The sequence below is a fragment of the Micropterus salmoides genome, unplaced genomic scaffold, assembly GCF_014851395.1.
Source record: "Micropterus salmoides isolate LMB-PRFRI ecotype aquatic unplaced genomic scaffold, ASM1485139v1 Ms_hic_scaffold_3, whole genome shotgun sequence".
In the NCBI taxonomy this organism is placed as follows: domain Eukaryota; kingdom Metazoa; phylum Chordata; class Actinopteri; order Centrarchiformes; family Centrarchidae; genus Micropterus; species Micropterus salmoides.
In genome coordinates this window covers 20614746-20642225 of record NW_024042261.1, presented here as the reverse complement: position 1 = coordinate 20642225, position 27480 = coordinate 20614746, and the positions used below count along the sequence as shown (strand labels likewise).

The window sequence follows — 27480 nt, the reverse complement described above, 5'->3', positions numbered from 1 at the left end:
AAAGACAAGATGCAAGAGGGATGTCTGGCGTCAGATTGGCAGTGGCAGTGTGTAAAGCGAGAATATTTCACATCTAATATTAGCGAAGCTATCTGACTATGATTTCTCAATCACAAGTGGTAGACTATTACTAGACAGGACAGGCCGTGGCTAGCCGGGGCTATCTTCAGTAGCTATATCTGCAGCACAATGTATGTTTAGACATCTTTGACATAATGTCAACCATTACTTTTTCACATTTTGTTGATCATGTTAGTTCTTTTTTGATTGTTTACAACTAAAATTCTGGCCATATCTTAGACATTGTACCTTTAACCAGCTGACCTTAAATGCCTACATGGTATCTTCTCCAAGAAAGTGTGTCAACCCAGAGAAACACTAAACGTTTTCTTCTTTCCATCTATTCACACAATGTTTGTGTGTGTGTTGCAGAGTGTCTGGCTAACTCATGGTGACAGAAGACTGGCGGCAGTGCTGATCAACAATGTTCTTGTTTCATTGTACTTTTCTGTTTGATCACAGTTACAAGATGAGAAAAAATTGGGATGTTAAAAAGTCTCCACAGGGTTTCCTAAAAATTTGTTGTCAACACAGTAGATGATTTTGGAAATCTGTAGGAACCAAGGACACCATCTCACTTGCTGAGCCACATAATTGCAAGAACAGCTTGAGTTTCACAGTGAAAGTGTGTGTGTGTCTGTGGTCGCTGCTGGAGGAAAATCAATGTAAATCAATGTGAACCTTTGTTCTACAGCACATTGAAATACACTGGCAGAGAATAACAAGTAGTCATTTTGCAGTAAAACTTTATTTGTCTCACAGGCACTCTGTGCCCTCAAGTCTCTTTCATATAAAACTGAAAACATTTTATTACATTCATTATACAGAACGTCCAGCATTTCCTTGTTAAAACTCTAGATTTTTGTTTATCATAAAACTACATTCAGAAAGGTATCAAAATGCAATTTTTAAAAAAGAAGTTTTGGAAAATAGACCTGAAATTATACAATACAAAAATACAAATATCTTCGTAGAATAAACAGATGACTATCTTATTAGGATTTGCTGTCATTTTGCCTCATGGATGTCTAGTAAGCATGTAAACACCAACACACAACAAGAATTTGAGTAAAGTTTCTCCAAGACTCACTCCAGTCAACCATTTCTGAGTAAATCAAAATCATTTGCATTCATGAAAGAAAGTTGTTAATACTTGAAGAAGTAACAGGACAAACATCAAACAATCTGGTATTATCATCATTTGTACCATCTACTGCTGCGTCATGACAAATCATGCTTTGTCTCTTTTGTTGAACACTTTACACTCTAAGCAGAGTAGGGTGATATTTAATTTGATGATCAACAATGCACATTTGCCAAAGTTTACTTCTAAGCAGCTAAAAAAAAAGAAAAAAGAAAAAAGCTTCCGCAAGCAGTTTCACTGAAATGATGATAATAAATGATAATAAATGCTGATCTGTCCAGGCCCTTCCTTACACAATGGTTATTAATGAGTGTTGGAGAAGCTCATGAGCTTCCCTTGGATATTAATGGGTAAATACTGTAACTGAATTTGGAATAATGATGGTGTAATGTGCTTGGTTATATTTTAAAACAGTGGACTGAGTGAGTTTTGGACAAACTCTCATCCTCTATGCTCCTCTGGTTTGCTCAACAGAAATTTTAAGGTGATGTTTGTGGACATTTTTTTTTGCATTTAGCGGTGTATGGGAAACATTATGTAAAATTGAAAACATGAAAAATTTCTATTTTTTTAAATTACTTTAAAATTACTTTACTTTAAAAATTAAAATTACTAAAATACTATTCGTGGAAATTTTAGCAAACTGACATCACCAACATAAATGCTTAAAAGTGTGCAGTCTGTATTAACCTTTTAAACCTTTCCAATACATGTGAAAACACGTACATCACTCCACTGTCTCCTCCCTTCCATCCTATACTTTTCTTTCACTTTCACCCCTCTGTGCTAACCGCAGATAACCCCTACATCTTCTCCATGTGAGCAGTTGTGTTTCCCAACCCTGGCTCTCTTACACTCCAGCAGTGACCTCTCCCCGCCCTCACACTCCACGTCATCCAACAGGATCCTGACGCTGCTGTCCGCCTCCCCCAGCGCAGCCCTCTTCATCACTGCCAGTGCCATCTTGAAGCCGAGCTGTCGACACACTACAGTACCTGCCTTGGTGGTAAAGAGGTCATCGCACACTGTCCCCCACTCACCACGGATAAAGATCTCCACTCTACCTCGATCTGATAAACCATCAGCGCTTACCAGTCGCACTGTGCCGACCCGCAGCCTTCTTCCTCTCTTGTAACCTCGACCTCTTGCTCGAGGCCTCTTATACACCTGGTTACCCTCCCTAGTGCTTTCCAGCTTCTCTCCGAGCCACAGCCTCTCATGCTGTGATTTAGGCAGCGTTGTGTTCATAGGTGGTCTCTGGGGCTTGTATGCTGATACCGTGGGATTCTGGCTCCAATATGGCGGCCGTGGTGTGGTCAAGGCTCCAGGACGCTTGGGGTAACGTGCAGAGGTCAGAGCTGTCTGGGGTTGTTTCAGGGATGTTGTGGATGGAGGAGCAGGAGGTTGTGGTGAGGTTAAAGGTTGGGGGGTGAGACGAGGCTGGTACTGAAGGGGTCTCCCATGTCTGCTGGTTGGAGGTGTGGTGATGATTGGGGTTTGAGCAATCCTAGAGACGGCTGAAGTCATGATGGTTGTGTGATAACCTGAGGGAGAGAGAGAATCACTCTCTTTATTTAAATATTTGTCGGTTATCAATGTGTTAAAGAGTATTTTTTGCAGTAATAGGTTAGTTTAAAATATGTTCGATATTTTGGAATTTGCTGAGATTTAGATAAACCGATTGATACTACTCTCATATCTGTACGGTGAAGATGAAATTACTTCCGGCAGCTGGTTAGCTTAGTTTAGCTCAATCTACAGTCTGGAAAAAAGAGGGTAAACTTCCAAAGGTAACAAAAACTACCAGCTCTCTAACAGAGATATAAAAGCATCCAAGAAATCATTGCAAAGAAATAGATTGGCACGTAAAAATTTGTTTCTAGATTTTGGGTTTTGTACAAAGTAAACAAATTAGATAAAATTTGAGATATTGTGCTGGTAGCCAAATTGTGTTACCTTTGGACAAAGCCAGGATAGCTGTTTCCCTCTGTTTCCATTCTGTATGCTAAGCTAGGTTAACTGGATGCTCGCTCATTCAACAGACAGATATGAGAATATTCTCATCTCGCAAATTGTATTTCCCAAAATGTTGAACATATCTTTAACTAATACACCAAATTTGTAATTCGAGAAAGTTTTGCAAAGCTTAGATTTCACAATCCCATGTATAGCAATGTTGTCCTTGAAGATAGGCAAGGGAAGACATTAACACAGACACACAAAGATGAATGTCCAAACGGAAGCTGATGCAGAACCATTTATTCAAAATAAATAAATAATGCCAAAGTACCTGATTTAAATTAAAGTAGTGCAAATACCCAACACATAAATAAGCAACGCTGATCCTGCTGTAGTCTTTTGTACCAGCCAAAGGATAACATGCTAGCAGGAATTACAGTTGGGAAGGAAAGCTAATGCTAATTCCACTGTACCTGAGATTGACACAAGCTTGTGCAAAAGGCTCATCCTCACCCTCTACATCCATACAGGCAAACTTGTCCTTAATTTGCTTTTGGTCAGTAAGCAGAACACGAGCAAAAGTTAAGATATTGGAACACTATTGTAATTTTAGTAGCATTAAATGGTGTCATTTCCAGTAATTTTACAGATTTATGTGGTTTCTCTTTGTGCAGAGATGTATGCAGAGTGATAAGAAGCATAAGTAAAATAACAAAATTGAATCAAAGCCTATTTGCTGTTTTACTGTAATTTGTTTATCTCTTCACTTTTTAACACCTGTTAATGATTCTTTTCTGTTTAACCATATCTATATTAACCATGCATGAAAAACTAAATCTAAAATAACTGAGAGCTAGGTAGCTTATGTCATGTCTAACATAGCAGAGCATACAAGCTGCAGTGAAAGAGTTTTGGTCATTTCACCTATGCAGTTAAACTATTATATAGCTTTAAATATATTTATGTATATAAGATGTCAATTTCTATGTAATATATATATATATATGCGCAATATTTTACATTACGTTTTGAAAAAGCCCAAATCTATATTGATAGTAAACCAACTTATAACTTATACTTAAATTAATTTATTTTTTGTATGGTTTTATTTTTATATAATCATCATCCGGTTTTCTGATTTAAAAGTGATTTCATCAAAGAGGTGAGTTATATTAATTATCACAGGAAAGAAAATTGTACAGAATCTTTCTTTTGTAAATAAGCATGGAGAGTTTGGAAAAAGTTAATTGAACTATTAACATGTTAAAATGTAAAGCAAAAATAGAGCGCAGAAGAAGAAGCCACCTGGTTTGACACAGGTGGCTTCTCCCCGCACCAAGGTGTGAACTGGTCTACTGCTGGTTGTAAAGTTAGTCCTAACAGTTGACTTAGTAGCTGTGTGAATAGTGGACCTAGTGGTTGGGTAATCAGTAGAGGTGGCTTGGTTAACAGGTACACCAGTAGGCCTACCAGTGGGTGTGGTTGTAGCGGGAGTTGTTGCCATGGCCGTCTGGACAGTTGTTGGTACGGTTGTTGGTTTTAATGTTGTTTCTGAAGTTGTTTTTAATGTTGTTGCTTTTATAGTTGGTGTTGTTGTTGGTGGTGGTGGTGTTTTTCTCATGGTTTTTCTTGTCTGTAATGTTGTTTTTCTAGTTGTTGTTGTTGCTGATGGTAGTGGTGGTGTTTTTCTCGTTGTTTTTCTTGTTGTCTGTAATGTTGTTTTTCTTGTTGTTGCCGTTGTTGGTGGTGGTAGTGGTACTTTTCTTGTAGTTTTTCTTGTTGGCATTGGAGGTTTTATTATTACTATAGGTGATTTTCTTCTTGGTGGTGTTTTTGTTGTTGTTGTAGTTTTTCTTGTGGTTGTCGTGGGTACAGGTGTGGTGGTTGGTTTCTTGTTGATTACAAACTCTGCAAACAGGAAAAGTGAGAAATAAAAACATTTCTACAGCATCAAAAAAAACTTCTCCAGACTTCGATACATAAGTCCATATTACAGTATTTGACTACAGTGTGTGTAAATATGGGAAAACACACTGTGAAACCAGAAGTGGACCGAAAGATAACTAGTAAGTTTTCCCCTACCTTCTCTGGGATGGAAGTGAATCAGTTTTCCCTTTATCTTAACATGTGAAGGCTTGATGCTGCATTTTCCTGGCGGCGCTCGCCTGTGTGGTCATTAGGGAAAAAATCATCACACACATGCAACTGATTACATACTAAGTGATGTTAAGGGATTTTGGTGTATTCTGAGATTAGATATTCTACTAAAACAGCTAGAATGGTAAATTGGTCAATATGTCAGCTCATATTAGCTTATCAAGACATACGTATCTGCATAAAATGCGGCCCGTAAGCAACAAGAAAGATCTTGGTCACAGGTCTTTAATAACCAAGCTTAAGGAAGCATTATCAAAGATGCCTGTTTTATTGGCCCATATATAGTATATCTGATAAGGTCTAAAATATCTATATATTGTTTTTGGCCTCAAGAATCACATATCTGTCAGGCTGTAACTTTAACTTAAGAAAATATTTCACATTTGCCGTCATAAAACAAAAAAGGATGGTGAAAAACAGCATCCAGATCTTCTTTACCAAAGCAGGGGTAAAGTGTTTTGCAAAATGTGCAGTATTGTGGTCAAACATAAAAGGAAATGACTGACAAATGAGTGGCAGAAATGCACAGAGGAAGTCAGACGAGACAAATCACGATAACACAGGCTGTTGCATCCCGGTCAATTGCAAGCACTAAGAGAGTCAACGTAACCTGCATGGTTAGGGTTAGGATGAGGGTGAAGGGACTGTTTCATGATTCAGCTGTGATTCTAAAGTTATAAAAATCACATCTATGTTTGCAGTTTGCCCCAAAACATCCCAACTTGGAGCAGAATTTTTTAGAAAAGAAAAAGAAAAAAAAGGCCCGTGGAATCCTGGAGGGACTGCCTAATTAAGAAATCTCAGAGAAAACTTAATTATTATCATCATGGAATGTAATCAAACTGGTTCAAGCATTTTCATGACACGACAAGACATGTAATCTTATTTCTACTTGAGTATTAGGTATGTAATATTTACTTTAGTCAGGCTACATTTGCACAGCCCACAGGGGCCAGTGCTCCCATTACTTGTGACCATCATAGCAGCTTGATCTAATGTTTTTTTTTAGAAACAGTCTGATTTGATCAGCAAGACCTAAACTTCTGCACCACACCCCCCCTGTAGGTGTGATGAAAGTATTTGTTGTTGAAGTGATGTGCTGTAATGGTTAGCTACCTGGAAGGGTCCACTATCTTGTAGATGACTCCTGCTCTGGCTGTGGCACTCGGGGCTCCTGTGGCTAAGAAATACAGTTCACCTAGACAGATGGACAGAGGAAAGGGAGAGTGAGGCAGACAGAGATAGGTGGAGAGCAAAAGACAAAGAGAAAGACTCGTAGACAAAACGGAGAGAAGGATTTTGGCAAGAAAGAAAGAGAGGGATGGTGAACAGCAGGGGGAAAGGAAGGAAGGGAGGGAGGCAGGGAGGGATATATTTGAAATGAGTATGGGTGACAGAAAGATCAAGGCAGCGGAGGAGAGAGGGAGAAAAATAGCAAAACAGGAAATGGGGAGGGAAGAAAGAGGAGATACATAATAAGTTACAAAACACAGTGTGTGCACAGAAAATAAATTAGATTTGCTTAAACTTTTCAACTTAAATCTCCTCTGAGGCACTTTCAGAGAGAGGGAAGAAATGATTTAAGACCAGCAGCATGTGTGCAACGCTCTCCTTAGTAAATCAGAAGTATCTTTAATTTAAACCAGATTTAACCCTCTACTGGGTCCTCTTGACACATTAGAAATGGGGGCAGTTTAGTAGTAATTTAATATCATCAAGAATTCCACAAGTAAACAAATTACCCTTAAGGAAACAAACCCTTTAATCATAACTTTACATAATCCTAATTTAAACAAGAATGAACTGTCTCAAACTTCAATGACATTTTTACTTTTAATTATGCAAAATAAATGTAGGTTACAATGACTGTTTCTTTGCATGTTGCTAGGTTCTCTCTTCCTTTCTACCACATCTAAATAAGCGATGTGATGCTTGGTGGCAATACATGAGAAGTAAACACACACACACACACACACACACACACAGTTATTACCTGCTTCATCCTCAGCAAAAGAGATTATGTATTTATAGTAACTGTTGATGAGTTTGGGGAATCTGCAGGTCTGGTCTCTCCCCATGCAGATCTCATTGTACTGCCATTCACCTGTGGTGAAATTCTCCTTCAGAGACATCAGACGCCTAAACAGAAACAAACGGCACACAAGCACAAATATACACATCTATCTCTATAAATATTATAATACATGCACATTTTACATGCAAATATAAAAATATGGCTTCACGAAAAAATTTAAGAGAAGGTTTGGCTAGAAATTCACAATCAGAAGACATAGACAGAGCCATGTATTTTTTAACTAGGCAGCATATTGTGAAAATGTTGCACAAATTGGGTCTCTACCCTGGCTCTCTCCATTGATGGGAATTTGTCTAAAGAAAATGTCTAAACTTTAGATTTGAGAATAAAGCAGGAGAATAAAGCAGGAACACATACCCACTCATAAAATCCCCAAAAATGTAGAGTCCGTTGAGGTTGGGCATCTGGCAACCTCTGTAGATGTATCCTCCTGTCACCGATTTGCCCAGTTTGTGGGGGTAGGCAAAGATGGGCAAGATGTCATCTAGACATAGAACAACATGTCAGTTTACACTGTTTTTCACTACAATGAAATAACAATATTATAGCCAGTATGCAGAACCTCTGTGTGTTATAGTTTATGGACTCCAAAGTGAATCAAAGCAAGAAAGTGGCCTCACCTAGCGAGGAGTTTTGACAGAGTTTCCGATCGTAGCAGCTGAAGCCCTCTTTGGCCCTCCATCCATAGTTGCCACCTTTATACATGTATTGTCAAAGTTAGTGCAACTTCTCAGGGAAAGAGCCATTGTACCATCCTTTCTAAATTGAAGTGATTCACAATGCAGTAAATATAGTGTAAAAAACAAACAAAGAGAACTATTGTTTAGCTTGAAAAAGAAATGTAGCTTATGCTCCACCAGCTGTAATTAGATGTTTATTTCATGCCCTTTTTGGATTGCTACAAAACCAGATTCCATTCACCTTAATGGTTAGGGAGAAGACTTTGACTGTCTGACTCACTGCCTGTGTGGTCTTTAAGAGAACAGTTTTACTGTATGTGACATGGGGATGAGTACACAATCACAGCCATCCAAGTTAGAGTGAACAATTTTTTGCGATAATAAATGTACAATTCATGGTAAAAAGAAAAAAATCTCTCTCCAATGTGAAGTCAAACTAAAATCATCATACCTTTAACAATGAGGTCCACCTCTTCATATTTGTTCTGGCCTACATCACCACAAAGCATCCTGCCTCTGCCTCGGCCTGTAGCGGGGTCACCACGGTCAATGGAGCAACGCCACATGTTGCGAACTCCATAGGCATAAACCTCTGCAAAGAAAGGATGAAAGACATTTACACGTTGACACAAATAGCGTGCATCCCTTGTAAGGCTGTATACAGAAACCAAAGGCATATAGTCCTGTTATGAACTGTGATTTGAATCCTTCATAGCATCAAGATGTGTTTTTGTTTTGTTTAGTGAGACATTCACTTTCATTTGCTGGGCCGTGTTTTCCTCAGTAAGAAGAGGCAGTCCCACTACAGTCACACATTATGTGAGCTCTTTAGACAAAAGCTAGAATAAAGTCTAGATTAATATTTACAGTTCAGCTTAAATCTTCAATCCATCTTAAAAGTCTCGGGATTTACCGGGCAGTGCTTCCTTCTCTGCCAAAAACGGGTTGTCTGAGGGAATACTGTACGGGGTGCCATCATCATTGTTGTTGACATCAATACGCAGCACTTTGCCGAGGAGTGTCGACCTACACAAAAAAGAGAGTAGATGAGAGTGAGTGCTCTTTTAAGCCAGATAAATAAAAGATATTTTTTTCAATAACTTATGTTTCACCTTTCTTTAACTCCATAGTCCCCTCACACTGCTATCATCCTCTTAATATATTTACCGCAAAAAAACGTTATCGTCCTCTGCATTGAACTTCCCTGTTTTTTATTTTCCTTTTTTTCTCTTTTCCATCTTTGTTACTTCCCATAACTCTGCAAATCTCTGATATATTTTAAAATTTTCTGCAAATCATCCTTTCTCATAACCATGTCTTCCTCTAAATCCAGCATCCTGTCTTTGGTTACTGTTCCTACCTTCACCTTCATCTCTTAGTTTGTCCTTTTCCTCTTTCCTTACTATCCCTCTCTCCATCTTTTATTCCAATCTTAAATACACCGCTCCTACCCTCTCATTCATTTTGCACCTTTCTCCTCTGTCTGCCCTGGTCGCTCTCTCCTTATACACCTTTTCCACTTTTCCAGTCCCACCTTACACTCACTCTCTCTCTCTTCTTGTCTCTCTCTCTCGCCTCCACATACCAGTGTGTGGCTGCCCGCAATGTGTAGTGTCAATATTAGACTTGGCAGGGTGTATCCTCCCTCATTCCCAGAACAGCTAATACAGCATGTCAACAAAACCCCTCTAGAAACGTCAAAAGAGAAAAACTCTCATTGTGCGGAGAATAGGTGTCAGCATCTCAGATAAGTCTTGCTAAATGTTGCTCAAACTACAGTATTTTGTTAACCTACTGCTGATACTTAAAAATGTATTTTTATCAGAGGGTTTCCCCAGCCACAGCTCTGCACTTATTTTGGTCTGTTTTTGAGACAAACTTTTAATGTTAAAGTTTAGCCTTAACCTCTCTATGAACTTAAATATAAAAAGGCTACTTTCATAAAGCTACAATATTATTTTAATTGTTTAAATTTTGTACCATAGTAGCATTTTACTTTGGTCTATAACCGATGTTCAAGTATTTGTCAGCTTAACTTTTCACAGTGAAAATATTGTGTATTACATTCTTATAATAATAATCTAATACTTGAACTTCCCACCTTTTGTCCTTTGGCTGTAATTAGCATCTAAGCCACTCTGGGTTCATCACATGAGAATGAAGAATGAAATGTTGTAGTACATGTAGTACATAAACACGTGCAGCACTCAAAAATTGTGGTCTCATGTTAACATACACACTGACACACATTGCCTTAAGATACAGCTAGCTATTGAACAAATCAAATTAATTATAACATAAAGGTCATGTGGTTTGAGAGGTGAGTAATGCTTACCAACATGGTAAAAGGCACATAATGGCCTGCAGTCCCTTTAATAAAAGCTCTGCTCTTGACTTTCAAACTTACATCTCCCACCCAATAGTCATGTTGTTTATTCTTTTTATTTTCCATTGCTAAAAAGGGAACTACAGGTCATCTCCGCTGGCAACACATCTATGCATGTTGCCTTATGAATGAACATATGATATGAAGTGATACTCTATATTCAGCCTGACATTCCCCCACCATTACATAAATATTCTGTTAATGGAAGTCCTGTCACTCCTAATCATTGGACAGTTCATTCACACTGCTGCTGCAGTAATATTTGGTGGCGTGTTTACATTCAGCCCTGTTAATACAGTTACAGTGCTTTCCAAAAGTGTTCAATACTCCTTATTTCTAAGTATACTGGACATAACAGATATTTTCAATGAACCCAAGAATACGTACAGTGAATAAATTCTCTACAGGGTCTGACACGTGTTAAGGAAACTTGTTAATTTGTATGAGCAGGTTCCCAGCCAAGGAAGATCCTCAGTTTATATGAATTTTCATAAGTGGAAAATAACCAGTCTTCAAAAGACAATCATTTATATTTTTCACTAAGTAACTTGAGAGTCTGCCCAGTGTAGACTTTATCTCCTCTATAATTTTGATCCTTTTCATTACACTTAATTTAACTGGAATTTAATTAATGGGAACTCATTTTTGGCAGAACTGGCTGGTTCTGACTAGACTTTTGGCATTTAACTCAAGATCTCAACGTCAGCACTGCTATCATTTAAAATTTGAACAACTTCCAAGTGCAATCAAAAGTATGTGTTTATCTTCTATATTATTATAAATTACATATAAGGCTGACAGTGATTTTTCAAACAATTAGGACTCAAATTTTTCCTTTTTCAGGTTGGCTGTTGTGGCATGAAAACATTTAACAGTGTGCTACTTGATGTGAGGTGTTAGAAAATACTGAAGTCAACATAATCATTCCCCCTCAAATTTATTAATGTTAAAAAATATTCTTAGGGGGCTTAATTGATGTGACAGGCAAAGGTAAGACAGGTCTAGCTTGGAGTCATTAGCTGATCCTACAAGTATTCACTGACATTGCAGCTCCAGGGACACAACAGTTAGACTGATAAGATAGAGTCAGTAGCTCAGGCGTCAGGCTAGCAGATAACGGTGTTCTTTGGGAATCTGGCAAGGTTGAGTCTTACAAGAATGTTCACATGTACTCCACAGATTAGAGTTCAACTCCTGGATAGTAATAGATTCCAACATTGCAGTCTAAACATCTGATAGATGTGTTGTTCTAGTTTAAGGCCAGCTAAAGATGACCTAATAGGGAAACATACAGGAACTATGAGTAAAACAAAAAAATAAAAGGGACCAAAAGATGTTATCCTTCAGACTTGATGTTGGAATTTGATGTGTTCACATGTTGTGTGCTGGCACTGTATCTCCTCAGCCAGGCTCAATAAACCATGCTATGTTAAGTCTTCATCAGTCTCCGAAACTTCTTCATCACACCTGAAGCTTGCTCACGATATTTCTTCAACAGTAAACTTATACTTACTTGTTCTGTGAGTTGCCAAACTTTCCAAATGGGTCCCCAGCTCGACCACCATCACCGATGAAGATGTACAGGTACTCGTCATGGCCAAATAGAAGCTGTCCTCCATTGTGATTGGATGCCGGCTCCACCACCTCAAGGATGGTTCTGAATCAAGACACACAAGGGGATGAATATACCGATTAAATATTCGTGCAAGTACAGACGTGCCACAAACACACACACACACACACACACACTCACACATGAGACAAGATACAAAACATGCAAACTCCTTTACTGACATGCAAGTATTAGAACTTAGAAATATTCCATTGCAACTAAGTCTATCACTATCAATGTCACGATCCTGTCCTGAGGTGTTCTGTTATATTATTTTGGCCATGTCTGGGTTTTGATTTTAGTTTCTCTGTGTCTGGGTTTTGGTTTCATGTCTTAGTGTTACTCCTGGTCTGTGTATTTCTGTGTTGGTGGTTATTTTTGCCCCATGTCTGCTCTGTGTTCGGTTATTAGTTCAGTCTGTTCTCCCTGTTCCGTCTGTAGTCTGTCGGTATGATTAGGTTTGTAGGTCTGTTGTATGTTTCTCGTGTCAGTTGCCTGTGCCTTATGTTCAGTTCTGTTCATGTTTGGATCTGTGCCGGCCTAGTTCTTGTCGTATTATTATCTGGTGTTTGTTTCATGCTCGGTTTCAGTCTACCAGTCTAGTGTTATTGTAATCTCTGCCTGACAGTTGTTTGTTGTTTTATGATCATTCTGTGTTTAGTGTCCATTGCCTATGTTATGTTTGTTTCCCCAGTTGCCTCTCTGTCTGCATGTCAAGGTTATGTCTGTTCCCCCCCAGTTATCCCTCTACATGCCTGTCACTCTGTTTTCCCCTGCCGTCTCTCTGCCTTGATTAGTCCCTCATGTCTTTCACCTGTGGATCCCCATCCCAGCTCGTTAATCCATGTGTATATATACTTGCTTGTTTCCTCAGTCTGTGTCTGGTCATTGTAGCGTGTATATGCGCTGTGGCATGTTGCAGTGTGTTGTTGTGTTTAGCCTGCCTTGCTCGTCATGTTATCCTGTTTCCCTTCTGTCTCGATTATCACCCTTTTGGATTTCTGTTGGACTACCTTGTTTAATTTGGACTCTGTTTGTTTTTGGTTTACTTTGTACTCAGCCACACTCGCTTTTTGTTGCTTCAATAAATCCTCTGAACAGTACTGCTCTGCTCTAGTGTCCTGCATTTGGGTCCACCAACCTTTCCAACTACACGCATCCTGGCAATCAAAAACATATTAAATAAATCTCTGTCTCTTTGTTTCTACTTTTGTTTCTCTGACTCCTGTCCTCACCTCTCAGAGGAATGGTCTAGTTGGTTGTCATCATGTGTTGACAATGTGAACTCGCTGATACGTATCCTCTCCTCCTTCTTGACAGACACAGAGTAGTACACATAGGCTTTTCTGACCGTGGTCCACCTATGCACAGAAATGAAACAGAAGAATTATTATTAATGCCTCTGCATAAGATAACTGATACTGTTATTATGAAAGTATGAACCTTGGGTGTAGGGCTATGCAGAGGAATCCCCTCTCATCTCCTGCCCACGGCGATGTGAGAACTGCACGGGTAAGGTTCAGGAAAGGACGGTCAATCCTGGAGCCATTGGCTAGATACACCCACACATAACCCAGCTGCTCCGCCACAAAGAATCGATGAGTGCCATCATCTGCGTGGATCATGGCCACAGGGTTTCGGAGCCCATTGGCAACCTCCTGCAAGCACAGCTCCAGACATCCTTTGGGATCCTCACGCACAAAGCCAAGGTTAGCATTTAGCTCTAGGGCAGAAAAGAGGATAAAAGAGATGAGAAAGGAAACCAGGAGTAAAAGCATACAATTAGTGGATCACACAAAAAGGAAAAGGAGGTTTGAGGGGCAAGTTGCATTCAAATCTAAGTGTGGCTGAGACTTTATTAGGACAGCTTCCTTTCTCCAGGATCTCACACAGGCTCCGCCCTCAATTGGACTCTATGGGTCCTACCTCCTCCAATCACATGCATGCACTTGCCCACTGAAGTTTTATCGTGCACGAAGCCGACCAATAGGACATTGCTACCGATACGTGCGTGACGTATAACAAGCAGTGTCCCAACTGCCTCAGCATCCTTTTTTCTTCAGCAAATGGCGAACTGCTCACTGAATTCACCACCTCCACGGATGGAGTCGCCACTTCTATAAAATTATCTTTGCACCTGGGCGAGGTGACACATGTCCTGCCCGGATGAGTAGGAAGACGCCATTGTTTTACATGTGCTGCTTGTGTACACTACGGTAAGGCTTTTGAGAATGTGGAAACCATTTTTTGAGTCCTGGGGTAAGGCTAAGGGTTCGCCCTTTGGCCTTGTGTTCAGGAAGCCACTGTTTTAACATGTGCTGCTTGTGTACACTGTGGTGATGCTTGTGAATGTTAAACTGTTTATTAGAAACACATTACATTCTTAAAAGTGCTAATTCCCATCCAACAACCCCATCCCATTGAGCTAGCCGTATCGAATGCGCCACTGCGCTCACCGACGCTAAGCTAATGGCTCACCCCGCGGCCCACGCCGCTCTCCCGGTCAGAACCGAGTGAGAGAGTGGGTGAGGCCTAGGCGTCCACTTCGCTAGCCTGACCGCCGAGTCCACGCGGCCATAATGATCTGCTTCCACAACGTGACAGCCCAGAAACAAGCTGTTCTTACCGTGGAAACTGGGCAATGCAGCAGTGTACTGTAACTCTGCATTCCCAGCACGCCCTGCCGACATCTCTTTCGCCAAGCGGTCACAGCGCAGCTAGGCTAGTCCGCTATAGCCTGAGAGAGACAGCCAAAGTCAGGTCTCTCTCGGTATAGCGGGACAAAAGAGATCGCTCGCTCCTTCGTTTGGTTTTGTTTCCTCCATGAGCGGCTCGTAGTGCCTGTTGCAGAAGGCAAAGCTGTCTACCTACCTCGGCGCTTCAGTAGGACTTGCTGCTTGTGTTGATGGCTCTAAAATCTGCACCTTATGAGCACCTGGAGCAGTCCTCATTGAAAATGCCATCTCTTCAACAGCCCTGTGCCTTGCTCTCACCTCTGCTAAGAAGGTAAGTGAGCTGTGTGCCTGTCGGTTCAGCCCAGATATATGCTGGTTCTTGGTGTCCACAGTGCAGCCATATTGAGACAACACACCTCCTTTGTTCTTAAGAACATAAGGAGCATGTTCAGGTCCAGGGTGCAGGGGGGTGAGAGTGTATCTGTTGTGTCCATGTGTGCCATGCTAACGTCCTATGTAGAGCACACAGCCCCCATTCGCTGCACTGGTCAGCTGTTCGTCTGTTTCAGTGATAGTGCAGTCAGTAAAACCCTGTCCAAGAAGAGCCTCGCCAGCTGACTTTGTGAGTGAATCTCCCAAGCCTGTACGTTGGCGGGAACAGACCCACCCTTAGTGGTGCATGCACATTCCACTTGGAAGTGTGGAAGTGTCTACGATCCTTTTTCAGCGGGGTGTGTGTCAAAGAGATCTGCACAATGGCATCTTGTCCCTTACTGTGCCCGTTTGTGCGTTTCTATCTCTTGGATATGTTGGGATCTTGCTCGCAAGTGTGACCTAGGATCTGAAAAGTGAGGATCTGGTGACTACTGGGTGTAGAGGGGGAACATACACTGGCAGTGCCTGACGTTCCAGTGAGAAGTCAGGGCAGTCCAGGTGTTAAGGGTCAGGCCAAGCCCCTATCAGTCCAGCGACCTTCTCAGGGGTGTGCCACCATTATGTCACTAGGTGATGTGGTGGTCGGGGCTTTGGCCAGCCTGTGGCCGACCGGGTTGGCGTGGTGGACTTTGGCTAGTCGCGGCTAGGGCGGACAGTCATTGGGCTCCACCCACTGTACCCATAGAGTCCAGTAGAGGGTGGTGTGAGCCTGTGTGAGATAGAACGAAGGTTACGATATAGTAACCCTAGTTACAGGGAAAGGTAAGACAGGTCTAGCACAGGCAGAGCCCTCTACCGATGAGCCCTGCCGCTCTGACGCTGTCTGCTGAAGAGGCAGTCGGATGCTGAGGCAGTAGGGACACTGCTATACGTCACGCTCATATCGGTAGCGACGTCCTATTGGTCGGCTACGTGCACGATAAAATTTCAGTGATGGAGGAGGACCCATAGAGTCCAGTAGAGGGCACCGCCTGTGCTTATAGAACTGGGGTTACCATATCGTAACCTTCGTTTCTTGAGGTTAGAATCCTCAGCAAATACAATATAATACTACCAGAGTCTGGACAAAAAGAATAAACTTTTATCATGATAATGCCTCTCTCCACCCGGGACTTTTTCATTTTATTGGCTCGCTCTATCACTTAACTGCTATTATTTCACTATAAATATTGTCATGTGCTTTATGTATCAATCCAGGCAGTCACAATCAAATGTCCAGGATATTTGCTAACTCTGCTTTAGTTCTTTGACATAATCTCTTTGCTGCAACCATGAGGGCAAATTCTGCTTATGTCCTTAAAATCATGCTTCTACCACATAGACAACATTAAATGCAGACTAGCAAGGAGTGGCAATGTCTGCTCATAAATCATAATTAGCCCTTCTTTGTAGCGCAAGTCTAGGTTCTTGCCAAAGGGAATTTAGTTTATGACCTGTTTTCTCAGTCTATCGCAACCTGTTTGTTCTTGTCAGTTGTTTATGTGAGTAGGAGCAATCAAATAAGTTGATCTTCAAAGTTTTTCCTCAACTCAATCTCACAGAGATAAACTTATTTGAGTGTTCATTGCTGTGCGTGTGTGCCTGTTACCAAACATAAACACCTGGCCCACATGTATATGTCATACCTGCATTTGTCAATACGTTAGGATAGCAGTATTGTTTGTCCTTCAGCTCCAGGAAGTCACAGAACCTTCTGCGATCGTCTTCTATCGTTGCAGTCAGATTTGCAAACTGCTGCGGGCTCCCCAAGTCTTCCAAGAGGAGACTGAGCGTGTACCGACACTGGTGCCAGTAGTTGTAGCAGTAATCGCCGCACAGTCCTGGCAGCATCCGCATGGGTGTGTTAGCATCTTCAGCATCATACAGGTGGGCGGCGTATGGAGAACACTCCTGCAAAGAGAAAGAGGATTTACTTTCACTAAAAATGAGAAGATTCTCTAATGATTAAAGTTACAAGAAGCCATTTTATTCAGTCTGTGGTACTGTGTGTAGATGGATATTTCCAGTTTCATCTGTAGGCTATAGGTTTTCATCAGTGCCTATACTCTTTTAAGCCGATGTGTTTATCTCAGAGGTAAAGTTGAGCACATGTATGGATCACGTAAGTGTAGGATTTGTGTGCATATTCCACCACAGATCCTCACCGCCTCACTGGTCAGAACTGGGTTATATTCAGGCTGTCTGGGTGCTGTCTGATATAAATGGATCCTAGGAAGGTCCAGTCAGTTATTAAGTCACAACCACACTGTCCACACCCAGAATGGTGAGCTGCAGGCACAGCGAGGCACAAACACCCAAACCATCATGTGGTTAACTGGTACTATGTCACTCAGTGCCAGATCAGCCTAACCGATCATCACCAGGAAGCAGAGCCCAAAGCACAGTGGCAGCAATAATGATGGTAAAAATGAGACTTTAATCTACTGCAGAATATAGCGTGACATGCATTTCTCTTGTAGAGGATAATTTGTGACATGAGTACACTTTTCCAAAGAATGTGTGTGTGTGCATTTAGGCAACAACAAAAATAACTGGCAAAAAAGTTTAAATAATTTTAGCACACAAGAACTTACTATTTTCAGTTGTCCACATAGCAGTCATAGGCCTTGAAACCAAATGGGCTGTTGTCTTGTTGCTCTCATATTCCAAAGAATGTAAAGTTTCTGTTGTATTGTGTCAGTCTTATGCTGACCCTCAGTAGTACGAATGGAGATTAGTGCTATTGTTCAAAATAACTTTGTAAGTATTGGATTTAGTCTCAAAAGCACTTTAAAAATAATGTAATGTAACTGTGAACAAAAGTTGTGTTTCTTGTAAATTTGATGCTTTCAGTTGACAAAATGTCAAAAATGTGAGTTACATCATCGTGTTTACATGCAATTACATCTCCATACAAATTTTTTTATGAATTTCCAATTTTCTAAATATGCCTGTGTACAGACTTACTCATGATGGCCCCATACTGAATACAATAGCATATACATCATTTTCACATGATATTATACTGTATAACAGATAATATTCCTCAAAAATGTTGAGTTTTGATCTTCCCATATCATCCCAATGACACTATATTGAGAAGAAAGCCTGCAGGAACAACAAGACCCTTGAAACCTTGTGTAGTTTCAGCTATTTTCTTGGGGATACGTGAAATAATTAATTGAATACGTTTTTGGTGTGGCACTGTAAAAACCCATTGTTTAAGCACTTACATTTGTGGATTTGTTTGATTTTGTCCTCACCCAAGTTCTGCAGCTGTTGCAACCGTAACCAAAATGAATAATCAATAAACAAATAAATCCTTATTGACCAAAAAAGAGACAGAGAAGCTGATTGTAACAGAGAATATTTGTTAAATGACATATGCAAGTACATTGCTGGACAGTAATCAGAGCTTTCCAGTGAAACATCTTTACAGGGCAAAACTAAAGCTGTGTTCAGTGTGAGCTACAGGTTCTGTTAATCAAAGCAGTTTCTGGCATGTGGAGCAGATGGAAACTTGATTTGCATTTATGCACTTCCTACAGTTAGATTTTTCTTCTTTACTATAGACACTGTATTTAAAGCAAGAGTCTTGCATCCATTTCACATAGGTGTCTAAAAATGGAATATATGTAGATAAAATAAAGAGCACAGAGTGTTTAGTTATTCATTGTCTAGCCATCACTGGTCTACAGTCTCTTTACGTCTCCTGTTTGACGCACTGAAATTGAAAAACCATTGTTTTGAGACGGTCTTATTTTGGCTCCTACCATCACAGGGTAGGATAAACGCATGCAACTACTAACAGCTGTTCCCTAACAATGCAGCCACTTCAAACTACTATAATTTGGTGTTTACGCTGTACTGTTTAGAATAGACTGACATTTTCAGATTTCTTATTTTCAAAACATAAGATTTAGCAAAGCATTGTACACACTGTAAATGTGGCAAACTGCAAATTGCAGATAGCTTCCACTTAGATGATCCTGTAACTCAAAGCCTCTTGAACTGTGACAAATTAAACAGAAGAAGGACAATTTCAATGTCATATGGATATATATAACCTACTCTCTCTCTCTAATAGGTCTTGTCTACTTTATCTGGTTTGATAAGAGAGTGTTTCAGATTGGTCATAAAGTGTCTCTGATTGGTCTGCTACAACTGTGTGCTGTGTTTGCCTCTTGTGTAACAATCTTTCATCCCTGATTGATATGTTCAGGTAAATGTCTGTTTCATTTGTAAATTGAAAGGTTTTCTAATCTGTTTTCTGCGGATACTTTCCATTTCTCCTGGTCACTCTGTACAGTCTGATGTGTGAACCAGAAAAGGTCGCAGTTGCTCATGTTAGTGCAGGACCATGGCAGGCTGCCATTGCTCTCCTGTTCGCACCCTGGCACTTTCTCCCACTTGCAGGTCAGGCACACCTGTCGAAGTAGAGTTTTTGCTTTTCCTGCTTTGCTCTCACTTGTCTGCATACTTGGACAGTTCCCTCTGGAGCAAGCAGTGAAGTTGAGGATGGCAGTTTTCCTTTTGTTGCCAGCAACTGTGCTGGTGATAATCCTACACCATCCAGTGGTGTGTTGCGATACTCCAACTGTGAATTGTAGGGCTGCCATTATTACACTTTTTAAAGTAGATTTTGAAGAATCTGTACTGTTTGACCATTCAACTGTGTGTGACCGGGACTGTGTGTGGTGTGCCTGAATTCCCAGCTTTCTGCAAAGTCTTTGAACAACACTAGCATACCGAGGATCATTATCTGAGATGGCAACATTTACATTTACATTTACTCATTTGGCAGACGCTTTTATCCAAAGTAACTTACATTTGAGGAACAACATACAAGCATCAACAGAGCATCAAATACAGATCTACAACTGACAATACATACTAGTAAGAGCAGCAATAAATACTAGTAAGAGCTCATAGTACATATCACAAAGGAATGAGGAATCAGGAATGCCATGTCCTGCAAACATGCTTTCATTGCAGCTGTGGCACTGCTACTGGTGGTGTCTCTCAACTTGTGTGAAGACATGTGTGGCCAATACAGAATACAATCTCTGGCTCTTTCTTTGCACTTAACAATTCTTAAGTGTGACTCAGAGATTTTGTTAAAGTTCCCCTCTAGACATGTTTTAAAGTAAATAAAATACTCTGCTATGATTAATATTTTACTGACACGTCCTCTACGCAGGAGGATTCAGGTTTCTTTGCCAGAAGTGTGTCTGATTTTGTCCCAGTAATGTCCAATTTCTTTTGTCCCCTTAATGTAATGTCTTTCAGTAGATTTCAGGGTCCTCGGCTGTTGCTTTTCTTAACTGAGGTGTAATGTCCACCTCTATTTCTTTCTCCAGCAAGTATCCTTCCTGCTCAAATGCGTCCGCAATATGGAGTTCCTTGCCTGGCCAATAGGGGACTTTATCTGGGGCTGTATCTTCAAAAGAGCATCCTCTGCTGCCTCATAGAAGACTGGTGTAAAGGTTATTTAAAGACGCTCTCCAGCTGTGTCCCATTCAACATGAATGTCTTTTCCACAAACATACTAATGGAATGTCTCATTTCTGTAGTCAATAGTAAGTACCTCCTTTTCAATTTGTGCATACCTGCACTGAAAGTGAGTGAGTGCCCTTGACCCATAAGGTACAGGTTGTCTGTTCTGCATTAAGACTGCTCCAATGCATTCTGAGCTTCTACTGACCGTGCGATTGGTTTGTTGACATCTTCAGAGTTGAAGCTTTCTGGAGCATGACCGTCTGTTTAAGGTGTCCTTTTTTGTGTGTTTCCTCCCAGTGCCACTCTGTATCACTCTCATGCAGCTTCCTTAATGGAGCACTGATGTCTGACAAGTTAGGTATGAACTTGCTGAGATACCAGATCATCACAATGAACCTCAGCAGTTCTTGTTTGTTCTGTGGCAGTGGGATCTGCGTCACTGCTCTCACTTTATCCTTATCTGGTCTCAGTCCACTGTTTTTGTTCCGTTTGAGTCTCCCCCAAACAAGCATAAATGATATTTAAATCTGCGCGACAGTCCTCAGAATCTGTAGCAAGGTGTGGGGAATATGTATCAGTAAATGTATCAGTATGTGTATCAGGATGTCTGTTGGTTTTCTCTGTACCGTATGATGAAAACTGATGGTATGATGCCTACGTGATTGTGCTGCAAAGTAATTTCCCTCTGGCATAAATGAAATCCCAAATCTGGGAGCGTTAAAGGTGCACTGTAGTTCCTCAACTACTCTTTCCCTGAGTGCTACTGGAATCCTCCTAGGAGCATGCACAACGAGTGTGAAAGTAAGGTCAATCTGTATATGGCGCTGACCAGGTAAGCAACCTAGGTCATAGAAGACGTCATCGTAGTCTTTCAGAATGTGCTTCTACTTTCCACCATGCATTCTCTTTACTGAGCTTAGCCACCTACCACATTTTCACTTAGGGATGTACTCACTTTTGTTGACAGTGGTTTAGACAATATTGGCTGTGTTATTTTGAGGGGACAGCAAATTTACACTGTTATACAAGTGCTCACTACTTTATACTATGGCAAAGTCTCATTTCTTCAGTGCTGTCACATGAAAAGATATAATCAAATATTTACATAAATGGGAGGGGTGTACTAACGTTTGTAATATACTGTAGCTGGAACATCTTGTTGTGTGATTTCAAAGTGAATGTTGTGTTTTTGGTGCCTCACATATTAGTGCTCTCTTGCCCAGTGCAGTGATTCTTATGGCCAAAGAAAGCAATGAGTTTACTTTTTCTCGCCCTGAGCCTGCTTCACATCGAGTGCATTAAATTTTTTAACTGACATTACAGTCTGCGCCTGTGTCCAGTTTAAAAATTAAATTTAAAAAAACGTTTTTACTTATTCTCAAGCTTTCAGTCCAATTTTTCTTCCTCAGATTCTGTCTCTGCAGACGCCATCATCCTGATGAAGCACAGTCACGTACCACTTTGACTGTGCCGATGTCATTTTCACTCCCACTTTGCTCACAATTGCACACATTTTCTTTCCATGTTAGTCCGGCCGACCCTGTGATCTACACATGTTGGCAAAATGATTTTTCTTGCGGCATGTTTGGCCAATTTTTTTTGTCCAGTGTTTGAATCCACATCCAGAGATTTGTTGTGGTATGGTGCACTCATGTGCTGTTAGGAAATTTGAACATCTGCACATTTCTTCTGTTGTCAGAGCAAAGAACAGTGGTTGATTTTTTTAAACTGAGAGAGCAGTCTAAACCATGCAGAAACCCTGCTGGGGTACTTAAAAGTGCTTATTAAAAATGCAACAGGGGAAACAATTAATTCAGTTTCTCTGCTGTTCTGTTAAGTGCATACTAAATGGTTTTGAAGTCTGGGTTTTGTTGGATTTTATTTTAATTTTTGAATATACTCCTATGAAAAAAGCAGAGAAAGGCTGAGCAATAACATTATTCTAATACAGCTGCACTAAAAAATTATCTTTTCAAAGGAAGTCTAAATCTGTCTGACTGTCTTTATGGAGTTTATTGATTGTTTTTCTGCTTCATTATATCTTTATCTGTTTTCATTGGTTTTCCTCCTCCTCACTCTCACACTCTCTTGCAGGAACTTGATATATCCTGTACCCCTGGCCAGAGGAGGAAATGGCTGTTTGTTTGGTTAGTTAAGCTTGGGGATGATGACAATCTCCCCTTCTGTCTCCCTGACACACACACACGCACACACTTAATCATTTTCCCTTCTGTCTGTCTCTCTCTCCATCTGTCTGTCTGTCTGTCAGTCGGTCTCTCTCTCGCGCTTCACTGTCTCATTGATATCAGCGCCAGGAGGCTCCTGCAGTGCGACTGGAACAGAGGACCTCAGTGTGGTGGGTTTACCCAGGATAAGTACCCTGGCAGTAGCGTAACTTGACCACCTTCAGAGAGTCTTTTACCTCAAACCCTAGACCTGGGAGCTTCTTTAATAGCTCCAAAGAAGATTTTTTTTAAATGCAAACAAAGTGTTTATGAAAACATGAAAATTTATAACTCAAAGAATGAATAGCCACACAGCTCAGTGCTGTAGTCCACTGTATTTGACTAACTGTTGAAATGCTTGAAACCAAAATACTTTTGTTTACGTTTAAGATAGCTTTTAAGGTAATTGTGCTCATTTAAGAAATGAATAAATTGTATGCCTGCATAATAACGGTTTCACTTCAAACCCCACTCTAAGCTTTCCATATTTACATTATTCTGAACTCCGGCTACATCTTACTCTAACTAGATTGCAAGTCATACGTGCACAGCAGCGCTGTTATTAAACTCAAGACACGGCCTTCTTTCAGCCTGCGCAGTAAGAACCATAGGCTATAATTACCACAATGATAGAAACCTATATTTTACGAGTCAGATGATTTGTCACTTTCTTAACATAGTATATGATGTATTAAACTGCCAGGAAGATTTGCCATTTATTTTTTTCCCCTTTGTTTTGGCAAAGGGGAAAAAAGTGTTATTCATGGGACAGCCCAGAGCCCATTTGTTTTGGCTTGCCCAGAATGAAGATTGTATCTTAAATGGGCCAGGCCAAATTTGTGCTGCATTATCATACATTTTGCGCTCACGATCTGCACGTAGTCTGAGCTGCAAAGTGAGCACGTAATTATGCAATTAGTATGTGGTACTTCAAGGCTCATTCTGCCAGTGAAGGAGAGGTGGGAGTTTGGTTCTGGGATCTGTCTGAGATTAGCAACCTTATAAAAGAAACCTAAACGTAGTAATACTGAAATAGAAATACTTTAAATGAAAGAACTTTTCCAAACCTTAACAAAGAGTGCAATCCCGTTCTAAGGAAATTGCAGTATTTATGAGCATTATTAACTATCTCAGTAACATTTAACTTATTTTTGTCAGGCTAATGCAGTGAGTCATTGCTTTTAAAAGGACTGCAACCATCATATATGTAAGAATATGATTTTTGTAACTGCTCACTTTTTATTTCTAATATTTTTGTGTTTTTCAATCACAATGCTTTAATTGAGATTTCTATAGGATTCAGGCTAATTCAATTCTACCATCCACAACTTAGGGTAGGACAGAGAGTGCTACTACTCTCGATAGCTAATGTCCAAAACAGTCTTCCAAATCTTTTGACAATGTAGTTAAACCTTTAAAATGTATTTTATGGGATTACCAAAAAGGAAAAAGTACCGTAAATGTGCTGATAAATTGTGTTGCAATCTTTTCTCATGCAGTCATTCTGCTTCAAGGTCAGTGCTCAGCTAACTCACGCCTATGCCTGTGTCTCATATGGAATCTGGAAGAGATGAAGCATGGTTTACTCTTTGTGGATTACATGAGAAAGTGTATGCAAAACCATAGTTTGACCATTTCAAGGCAATAATTTGGTGTGCTGAGACATTTTATTATTGCATATGTGCCACTAAGTCAAGCATTCACTTTCAAAGTTTGGCTCTAAGGTTTTTCTCTGGATTTAGTTGTAATGCTCAGATTGAGCATTTTGTGTTCTTTATTCCAAAGGAGAAGTGGAATGTTTCCTTTATTGCACTCCACTATTTGTCTTGTTTTGTCTAACCACATGTTTCCCAAACTTAGGGTCAGGACCCAAAATGGACAATCGCAGGCCCATTTTTATTGGGTCGCCAGAGTAAAATTCTTAACAATGTTACGATATGTAAATATGTGAATGAGCTCAGATGCTGTGTGAGGTTTTCTCTCTCTCTCTCTTCTCCCTAACCTGATCATCTGTCCACATTCATATATAATTTTTATGTCTGTGATCTCACAGTCGATCCTATGTTGTCTAAACTAAAGTAAAAGTACGAGTTTATAGATGCTTCAATGTTTAATATGTGGGGAAGTGAAATAAAATGAATAAATTGGACAGGTATCTCCAAACTAAACATTTGCTGTTTCTGGGAAAGTCCAAACTTTTTTTTTATTTGGAAAGAAGAATCCTTCAAGATGTGTTGTTTCAGTTTGGCACAACATACTTTTGTGAATCTGGCTTTCCCGACTGTAGTATACTGGAAAAACCAATTCAGAAACAGACTAAACGCACAGCATGACCTCTGAATGGCTGTTTCAAAAACTGAGCCCAGAGTAAAGATCAGCTGGTTAAAAACTTCAATCAGCCACATACTTCTCATTAAAATCAGATCATGTCAGAAGACATGTTGGTGATGATAGGAGTGGATAAGAAAATGAGAGTAGAGAAAGGGGTGAGACACAGAAATAAGAATAAACCATTGTTGTTTTTGTTTACTTTAATAAGAAAATAAACATATTTTACATACATGGTTTGTTTTGCCCTTTATCCGCAGTGTGCTTTGTAGATCCATTTTTTTGTAAATTTGGGTCCCAGGGAGACACCAGATTTCTCTTTTGGGTCTTGAGCTGAAAAAGTTTGGGAACCAAACACTTGCACTGTAGTTAAGACTGCAGCTTAGCTCTCCAAGCATGAGTAACTGATATCTAACAAATGTCAACAACTCCATGTAGCCATTAAGCCACATGTTTTGTTGGTTACTGTACTTTGTTGAGATTAGATTCTCGTTGACAAACCACACCACACTTTCCTTTGCAGCGAGACAGAAACTGGTATATTCACACTCTGGCTTTTTGTGTGGTTGTTTAGTGTATGCTGAAATATAAATGTCATTATTATTACCTGACAAAACAAACCAAAGGTACACATTTGAATAAACTGCTCAAAATATACACACTGTGCTCATCTTTAAAAACATCTTGGTGTACTACACTGGAGTCCAAAACCAGGTTACGGAGTCAGGACTGCAAACATCCGCAATCAGCCAAATTTACACCTTGCGAGACATATTTAGGTTCACAAAATGGTCATTACAACAAATAGTGGAAAATGTTCATGTGGAATCCACAGTGACAATGACTGTATGCTTCATGTTTCTTTACTTTAGCGGGTGACAGGTGTATGTTTTCAGTGCAGCAGTTTCAGGTTGCCACTTATCTTTATAAAATCAGACATAGACACATAATCAAATGCAATTAATAACATATTTAACATAATTATTAGAATCATTAATTGTTTCTCTTACCTGGCAGAGGATGCTGCGTATGTACCTGCCGCAGGACATGTAACCTGAATGGTCAAAGTTTTCCATGATTGTGTAAAACTTGACTGATATCTCCTCATCTTTTTCCAGATCACAGCATCCGAACTTGGAATACTCCTTACAGAAGACCAGTGGCTGCCGGGGCTCAAACGGGGGCTTGTAGTCCAAACACTGGGGGTGACCCCACCCCTGCCAGGCATGGAGGAGCAACAGCAGTACGGGGAGAAGGAGGTGAGGGAGGAAGGCATGGTGCAAATTACAGGTCTGTAGCGTCATGGTGCGAAGATGATTTCTTTCAGTTCTGGATAGTTTGGCTCTTCTGGACTCAATGCTGCAGTAAACCAAAGCAGCTTGTTTGTGATACTTTGCTATAATGTGTGAGAAGAGGGAAGCCTTCGTTTAAAGACAATGCACATGTTACATCTCCACCAGCCTTTGTCAAGCACAGGTGTGAGACTCAAAGTTAGCTTTTCTGAAAAAGTTTGGTGAATTGGATGTCCTCATTTAATGTCCTGGACTCTGCAGTTTCAGGCAACAGAGTGTGTGTTTGTGTGCTGCAGGGTGAATGTGAGTGTCAAACACACTGAACCCAACATCACACCTGCCTGCAAGTTGGCCGGAGACTCATCGTGCATACATGGCAAGCTGCCCTGGAGATTGTGTGTAAATAAGGTAAGATAAGGTCAGCCTGATCCAGATCCAGTGGATTCTTTTGATGGTTAGGAGATGTCCCGGTGGTGTGCGGAGGTTGGAGTAGCTACAAAAATGTGTGGATCAAAACGCAAGTTCTTGAAAGAGAGAACGCTTACACATAACACTTCTTCTTGGAGCCTCAAAAAAAGCACTGCTAAGAAGTAATCCAGCTTCTTAGAAAGAGGGATGAAATTCAGAAAGCGTTTGATAATTTATAGTCGCACCTTCCATCAAAGTTTTTGCAAAATATTTACTTCCAGCTTGATGTCACTTGGAGATTCTCGCCGCGTTTGCTCTGGACATGTGTTCACTTGCTGCAGCGGACAGAAGCCGTACATACAGACAGAAGGAGAGTGTGGGAGAGAGGGGTTCTTTCATTCAGACACAGCCACGCTGCAGCCTTAGCTTAGATCCCTCCCTCCTCGCTTCTTTCCTCCTCCTCTCTCCTGCTCTCTTCTTTCATTTGCTCTTTCACTCTCCTGCAAAGACACATGCATTCCTTTCCTTAGCATGTGGTCCACATTG

At 40.4% G+C, this 27480-nt stretch overlaps 1 protein-coding gene across 1 annotated transcript; it reads right to left on the bottom strand.

Moving 5' to 3' along the window:
- Positions 1-789: 789 nt before the first annotated feature.
- Positions 790-27480, bottom strand: si:ch211-136a13.1 (HHIP-like protein 1). The gene is made up of 14 exons (XM_038693865.1): positions 26245-27480; positions 16829-17093; positions 13537-13816; positions 13329-13454; positions 11995-12138; positions 9009-9121; positions 8547-8687; positions 8036-8110; positions 7773-7899; positions 7314-7459; positions 6437-6518; positions 5246-5328; positions 4634-5071; positions 790-2748 (listed from the first exon to the last, which is right to left on the bottom strand). Exons 1-14 carry the CDS (start codon positions 26536-26538, stop codon positions 1991-1993), a joined length of 3072 nt encoding a protein of 1023 aa, XP_038549793.1. The 5' UTR covers positions 26539-27480; the 3' UTR covers positions 790-1990.

What these genes read in the sequence shown, in the direction of transcription:
- si:ch211-136a13.1 (XM_038693865.1), bottom strand. Translation starts at nt 26,538, where the DNA reads ATGACGCTACAGACCTGTAATTTGCACCATGCCTTCCTCCCTCACCTC. An exon ending in TACGCAGCATCCTCTGCCAG is followed by an intron (nt 17,094 to 26,244) that starts GTAAGAGAAACA and finishes TTCTCTTTGCAG; the next exon opens with GAGTGTTCTCCATACGCCGC. An exon ending in AAGATAGTGGACCCTTCCAG is followed by an intron (nt 5,329 to 6,436) that starts GTAGCTAACCAT and finishes ATGACCACACAG; the next exon opens with GCGAGCGCCGCCAGGAAAAT.